General features: G+C 43.5%; 1 protein-coding gene across 1 annotated transcript in view; it reads left to right on the top strand.

The window, feature by feature from the left end:
* The first annotated feature begins 326 nt into the window (after positions 1 to 326).
* The window catches only part of Lamc1 (laminin subunit gamma 1), a 110,821-nt gene continuing 103,273 nt past the window's right edge, over positions 327 to 7,874 (top strand). The window contains exon 1 of the mRNA XM_026392892.2: positions 327 to 1,226. Coding sequence (XP_026248677.2) covers positions 812 to 1,226 — 415 coding nt within the window. The 5' untranslated portion in view covers positions 327 to 811. The remainder of the gene's footprint in view (positions 1,227 to 7,874) is intronic.

Below are 7,874 nucleotides of genomic sequence, written 5' to 3'. Positions count from 1 at the left end.
ACTGACACCTGGCAGGGCGGGGAATCGCCAGCCGCTCGCGGCCCACGTTGCCTTAAGGCCGGTAGGCCCACCCCGAGCGACCTCACGGACCCGCGTCACCCCTTTAAGGGCTCCTCCTAGGCGCTCCCTACCCAACCGAGCGTCCCCCCAGGACGCCGAGCCGCGGACCCCGCGCCCTACCGGTGCCGGCTGCCGGGTCTTCACGGCCTCCCCTGCCTCCCGGCATGCACCGCCCCGCCGCCCCTCCCTCCTCTTCCTCCCTCCTCCTCCCCGCTCCCCGCTCCCCGCCCACCCTCGCGCCCCTCCCGCCGACCGCGCGCTGCGGGCCTGAGCGCGAGACGCCACCGCCCCCGCCGCCGCCGCTAGTCGCCCGGGCGGACGCGCAGTCCCTGGCGCGCTGAGGGCGGGGGAGCAGCTGCGGGGGCCGCGGTGCTGAGAGGAGGCCGGGGTTGGGCTTTCTCCTCAGCCAGACCCCACCCCACCCGGCCGATCCCACCCCCTGCTCCTTCCTTCCCGGAGCGCGCGCTCGGGTGCGCGCTCGGAAGTCGGGGGTCGGCTCAGAGTGCGAGCTGCTCCCAGGGTGGGTGAGGGAGGCGCAGAGGCGGTGCGCGGGGGCAGTGGCCAGGGAGCCGCACAGTCCTCGCTAGGGGCGCCCACCCGCCAGTCTCTCCCGTGCGAGCCTCCGCCCGCGCGAGAGTCCGGCTCCGGGGCCCCCAGGCTCAGCCCGCGGAGCGGCCTCCCGGGGACGCCGTTGGGCGAGGGGAACGCGCCGGCCCTGGCCTTTGCAGTGGCCCAGCGCGCGGGCGGTGGGATGAGGGGCAGCGAGCGGGCCGCGCTGGCCTGGCGGCGCCGGGGGCGGCTCTGGACGGTGTTGGCTGTGCTGGCGGCAGCCGCGGCGGGCTGTGCCGGGGCAGCCATGGACGAGTGCACGGACGAGGGCGGGCGGCCGCAGCGCTGCATGCCCGAGTTCGTCAACGCCGCCTTCAACGTGACCGTGGTGGCCACCAACACGTGTGGGACTCCGCCCGAGGAGTACTGTGTGCAGACCGGGGTGACCGGGGTCACCAAGTCCTGTCACCTGTGCGACGCCGGGCAGCCCCACCTGCAGCACGGGGCAGCCTTCCTGACCGACTACAACAACCAGGCCGACACCACCTGGTGGCAAAGCCAGACCATGCTGGCCGGGGTCCAGTACCCCAACTCCATCAACCTCACGCTGCACCTGGGTAAGCGGTGACAGCCCTGTCCCTTACTACTGCTCGCTAACAACTCTGCACCCGGGCCGTCTCCACTCCCTGGTCCAGCTTGAGGGGCCCAAACGCCGCGTGCTGGCTCTCTGCTCCCCAGCGGGGACCACACAAATTCCTTTCTTCCACTTCTATAATTGATCTATCCCTTAACATCCGGTGAGGGCCGAGATGCTCTCAGCTGCGTCTCTTTGCTTTCCTATGATTTCTAACTTAAAGGGATTCTTGCTTCTTCAAGGAATTCTTTGCCATTTCAGCAGTTAGGATTGTGATCCCTTTTTTTCTGAAGCTTTAATCAAAAACACCCATTCTCCTTTTAGCTGTACTAGCGGGGCCATCTCTGAAGGCATGGTTGAATGCTTGGATCAGAGAAAGGAAGATCCACCTTTTGCCTTTAAAAAGTTTAAATGTGGCTTTTTCCCCAGAATTGAAGATGACTGCTGTTTGTTAAGGGAACTAGAGAGGAGCAAATACCTTTACTGCCTATATTGCCTAGGTGTAATTAAAATAGAAATTCACTTTTAAAAGTTATTGTTCAGCCTTAATTAAGAGCCACGAAGCTATTTCACTGCTAATCCTGGTAGAGAGAAAACAAAAGTAAGTGACCTACTCACTAATTGCTGGGAACAGTTTTGTCCCCTTGTATAAAGGTTCTCCACATTGTCTTCCTCTTGCTTTGAGTCAGAGCAAGTGCCGAAACACACCTAAGTGACCTTTTTAGACATTGGGAAAGGGATGTTTAGAAAATTGCATGGCAGGGCTGTGGATGAGAAAGGACATTCATTTGAAAGTATCAGAAATTCTGTTTGATTTTGGTAATTTTTTCCTTCATTATGGAGATATAGAAACAAGCAGAAAAAAATTTCATTGTGTTTAACAGAGTAACATGTATGTGAAACTGACATTTGATTTATAGTGCTTCAATTTTTCATTGCATTTCGAGACTTGATTTTACCAGTAGCTGGTACTAATGAAGTTCCTGAGAACAGACTGCCCCAAGCCATTCTTCTGTCAAAGCAGGGTAATTCTATAGGACTCATAACATCATTGGGAGATGTTTGAAAGGGACATTTTGTAGGCAAATAGTTCTTTTGATCATGGTTTTGTATTTTCCTTTGTACTGATCTCTAGCACACTAAACTTTGCATAAGTTACCAAGATTCCAGAGAAGGAATACTTACAGGGAAAGTGCTTGAGAAGTGTAATTAAATTACTATGAGTGGAATAAGTTTTAGAAAAGCAGTATTTAACACCTTTATAGTAATTAAGTTTTTGTTTGTAGATGAGTCATTGGGAAGATGAAACTTTTTGGAATTAAGTTCATGAATGAATCCATGTGGCACCTGCTTTTCAACTTGTTGAAGAAATAAACTGCTTTGAGTTCATTTTTTAAAAGGTATTGGAAATTTATAGAAGCAGTGGTGTCTTGGAAAAGTACCTATCTAAAGGCATTGCAAGAGACTCAGGGTTTCCCAAGATCTTGAAGGGATGCTGTCTTAACTGTCTCTCCCAAGTGTTATGTTTTTAAAGTTGGCCAACATTAGTTTTGTAATTTATATCCAATTACTTTTTAAAAAATATCTATTTTTTTACTTGTAGTTGAACACAATACCTTTATTTTATTTATTTTTATGTGGTGCTGAGGATCAAACCCAGGACCTCTGCTGAGGATCAAACCCAGGACCTCGAATATGCTAGGTGAATGCTCTACCGCTGAGCCACAACCCAAGCCCTATATCCAATTACTTTTGTTTGAATTTTGGCTTGTTAAAGTTCCTGTGTTCACCTTTGAATACTCTTGAATTCTTACATTATCCATTTTCAAATTTAAAAAATTTCAAAGAAAAGGCATTTACCTTGATGTTTCTGAATGCCTGAGATTCAGTTGTTCAGTCCTGAACAATAGGTTGTCAATCTGTTGTAGGCTTCAGCTTAACATTTATTTCAGGTGATTGCAGAGGTAGATGGAGTACTCAATGCTCACTTCTTTGTTGCAGAGACAATGTGGTAGAGTAAGAGAGTATCATTCAAGTTAATTTGCTAATGCTGGGGGGCAGATAGATACTAACTTTGGATCATGATGATAACCAGTTCAAAAGAGATCTTCAGAGTACATTTAGTTAGGACTCTTTTTTTTTTTTAACTCTAAAAATGTTTTGTGCTTTGACTTGTTTTTGCTGTAATATTCTTAAGTTGTTGGTAATATCTTTGCTAAGTGGCATTCATAAAACTATAGATTTAAAATCTTAAGTTATTTGAAATATTTGATATAATTTTTTATCATTTGTACTTTAAGCTTTTTAATTGGTTTATATAAAAGTTGACTGGAACTTACTGTGCTTGTTCTTGGACCAGAAGCGATGTCCTAGAGGAAATTGTGTGTGATGGAGGAGGTGGAAGGGGGGGGGAGATTTGTACGTAGTGGGGTTGATGTTCATTTCTCTCCCCACTTTCTTTTTGATGACAAGGACATATGTATGCATGAATGTTATGATCAACAATTTGTGGTACGTGGGCAAGGCTTTATTTATCAGTGTGTGTTTTGGTATTCAGCATATTCACTACCTAACTTCAGTTACTCCTTGGGCTCTAGCTAACTAATTATTTCCCATGAATTCAAGTACCATGACTGTTTTGTGCATCTATTAAATCTCCCACCCAGTTCAAATTTCACATACCCTTCAACAAGTGATGCATATTGTGCTCTGCCCTTACAGAGCATGTGAAACTCCAAGTGAGCAGTGTAAAAGAACTAGGTCTTGCCACCACTGTGCTAGCCTCCTTTTAATGTTGAACTTTAAACACAGTAAGCTGTAAAATAAGCCTAGTTATATCACACTTAAGTAGTTTTAAGAAACACATGTTTTGGCATTGGTCGTAAGTCACCTTTTGTTATAAAAATGAAACATGACATGATATACTCAAACAGTGAATACAGTATGTGGTCTGTCTCCAGTTGCTTAGCAACCAGAGACCACCGTTTATGATTTCTTATGTAACCCTTCAGAAAAATTTTTTATGCATACACATATCAGATTATATGATCATTTTAACTGGTACCTCTTTGGGAAGAGGCAGAGACGTATTTTAATGTCTGGCAGGAACAAATTAGATCATTGTACTAGTATCATCACTTGCTGTTACAAAAGCCAGGAAAATCAGCCTTGATTCTGAATGCTGTCAGGTCTTAAGCTCCATATACAGTAATCCAGGGTGCAGACTATCTTCAGATATAGTTAAGTTGCTCAGCCAGGTATCCTTTTCTAAAAATAACTTTTTCTTATTTTGTTTTCCTTCTAAATCTTCTAAATTCTGTATGGATCATTCAATTGCTCTTCGGAAGTTTGACATTTATGTCTTATATTAATAAGTTATAAGTTTTATCAGTATGCAAGGGTAAGTTTGTAAGAGTGTAGCTGAGGATTTGTCTTTTATTAAACAGTCCCTTTTATTAATTTGATAAACATTATGGATACAAAGTTGGCAGACAGGTTCTTGAACTTGGAGGAAGGTAGCTTTCCCTCTTTCTTGAAACAATTAGGTTAAGGAAAGAGTGCTTATAAAATCAATTCAAATCAAAGTTTTTGGAACTCTCAAAATTAACAGAGACCAGATTAGTTTCCAAGTTCCTTATAAACTTTAGGAATGAATTTCGATTAAACAAAATTCTTCATATGTGAATTTCCTTTTGTGTGTATAAATTAGGAAGATTGACACATAAGGTTATAGCATTTTATTCTGTTTGGTCCTCTGATGAGTGTATTTAACCTGAAATGAATAGCAGTTTTTTTCTTCAGGAAAATCTTTACAAGGTACGCTCTGACTGTGTCAGGGAGTGGCTAGCTCTGGTGACTTCACTGTGGTATTTGTGCACCCTGAGGGGACTCTATTTTAGTTTGTCTCACAAAGGCCTGATTTACATTTTGCAGGTTTCAACTTGAGAAGTTAAAGAGATGTTCTTTAATGACCAGTAGTTGTTGAACAGTTTTATAAAAGTTGCTGCTGGCTATTTTTCCTATCCTATAGTTCACTGCTTTTTCTGCAAATTCCTTTCCCATTCTAAGGCACTCAAAAAAAAAAAAAAAAGTCACACATTAGAGGAGGAGTCCGAACTATCAGGCATCCCCTTTACCCCATCAGTTTGTCATTAATTGCATTTGTGGAAGGAATAAAATTTGATCAATTCTAAACCCTTTTAGGAAGTTGGTTATGCCTTTTGCTATGCACTCCTTGTTCCCTACATACATTCTCATGTTACTCTGCCTGATACCCCGCAAATGTTTTAAAAATATCTATGAAATACATAGCACTATGCCTGATAGAAAGATGTAGAAGATTGAAGGCCCTGTTTTCAGGAGCTTATTCTCTGCTACATGGAATTTACACACTCAGTTGTAATGTTATTGCAATAATAAACCAAGGGTATCTTTATAATATTTTGAAGTTTATAAAGCCTCTAGTTTATCACTGACTAGATTTTTTATAACTCAGTGAAGGCAAAGATGAGGATCCTGTGGTTGGGATTTGCCAAAAGTCATAGTGGAGGTAGGTCTTGCTCTGTAGTTGAGTACAGTAGCTCCTGCAGCTTGTAGCTTCATCTCTCAAAAGAATGTGTAGTTTATTCCGTGGCAACTTTAAAATAAAAGTTTATGTACACCCTGATTCAGTGACACCAGGCTCCTTTGGTTATCTTCCTTGACATTCCTCAGCCTGTTCCTTTGTACCTATGGTCGTGTTTTCTTATTGCCCCGGTCCCTGAATGAATTAATTTTAATCTCAAGGTTTATGTACTGTTTATAGATTTTCAATTTGTACTTTGTATTTCTAGTTTTTTTTCTCCAGACCTAAAGACTTGTTGTATATGATTAATTGGGGTTTATCCACAGGACATATCGAAACTAAATTCACTCCTTATTGTCTCACCTAACTTGAAGCTGTTTTGGATTTTCTGTATCAGGGAATGCATTACTGTCTAACATTGAGGCTCTCAACCAGTTCTTCCCAAGTCACCTCTGAAATAGAACCATGCTTGACAGGCTTTCACCAGGAAAGATTACTCTGGTGAGCTTATAGGGTGACTGCTGTGAGGCTGGTCGGCTGTATCTCCATTCCTTTATTTCCCACCCATCTTTAATATACTTTGCTTCCTATTCCTATCACCGTGGCTCTTAAATGCTTATCTTTCCATCTTCTTTGTTCCAGCCTTAGCTTACTGCAGTGGCCTCCTGTCTGGTAGTCTTCTTCCTCCTGTTTTGCTCCTTATAAAGATGCTTCTCAACTTGTGGGTTATGTCTCAATAAATCTGTTTTAAGTTGAAAACATTGTAATATTATATCCCCAGTCTCTCCAACATCATAGCTTAGCAACACAGTTAGTGTATCCGTTAACTCTTGTGAATGAGAGGGAGCTGTGGTTCTTTATAGTACCCCAGCATCACTTGAATCTGTAGTACTGTGTCTGGGTAGCTTAGGAAAAGATCAAGATTCAAAATTCAAAGTCCAGTTTCTACTGAATGTGTATCACTTTCACATTATTGTAAAGCTAGTAAATCCTAAGTCAAGGGGTCTTTCTGCCTCAGTATGCTGAGTGGCACACCACTGTACTCAGCTAACCTGGGTTAAAGACAGGATGGGGACTTAGTCAACTTTGAGTTCAGTATAACATGATTAACACTTAATTTGTTGCTTTCTGTGCCTTGGCACCAAGTGGATTCTTGGATGGATAGTGATTTATAGAATGCTGCCCTGACCTTGGGCTTAGATGATGTTTTAGTCAGCATTTCTTTGCTGTGACCAAAATACCTGACAAGATCAACTTAGAGGAGGAAAAGTTTATTTTGGGCTCACAGTTTTAGAGGTTTAGTCTGTGGACAGCGAACTCTATTCCTCTGGGCCTAAAATGAGGCAGAATATCATGGCAGAAGCGCATGGTTGGTAGAAAGCTGCTCAGCTCATAGTAGCTGTGAGGCAGGAAAAGAGCAGGTAGGGGAGCTAGGGACAAGTTCTCATCTCCAAGGCCATGCCCTGGTGACCTACTTCCTCCAACTATGCCCTACCTGCCTACGTTACCACCCAGGTGTCTATTCAAATTATTAATCCATCAAATGGATTCACCCAATCATGATATTACAGCTCTTATAATCTAGTATAATCTCATCTTTGAACACTCATTGCTGAACATATGAACCTTTGGGGGCATATCTCATATTCAAACCATAACAGATAAGGTCAAATGAAATTTAAGCCTCTAGATTTGGGGGTAGCAAATCATGGCCCCCTGGCCAAATTCAGCCTAGCCCTGCCACCTGTTTGTGTGGGCTGGGAGCTAGGTATGGTAGTATTTTTTTTTTAATTGAAAAAAAGTCAAAAGGTGAGTAATATTGTGTGACACTTGAAAATTGAATGAATGGCCTGTAATCCCAGTGACTTGGGAGGCTGAGACAGGAGAATCAAACTTCAAGGCCAGCTTCAGTAACTTAGTGAGACCTTTTTTTCAAAATAAAAGATAAAAAGGGCTGGGATGCAGCTCAGTGATAAAATGACCCTGAGTTCAATCCCTAGTACCAAAACAAAAAAACAAAAATCTTAAAGCTTTACTGAAACACAGTTAAGCCCATAGAATAACATG

Source organism: Urocitellus parryii, chromosome 9, assembly GCF_045843805.1.
Source record: "Urocitellus parryii isolate mUroPar1 chromosome 9, mUroPar1.hap1, whole genome shotgun sequence".
Classification (NCBI taxonomy): Eukaryota; Metazoa; Chordata; class Mammalia; order Rodentia; family Sciuridae; genus Urocitellus; species Urocitellus parryii.
Note: the sequence above shows the minus strand (reverse complement) of the source record. Positions and strands in the feature narration are given on the sequence as shown.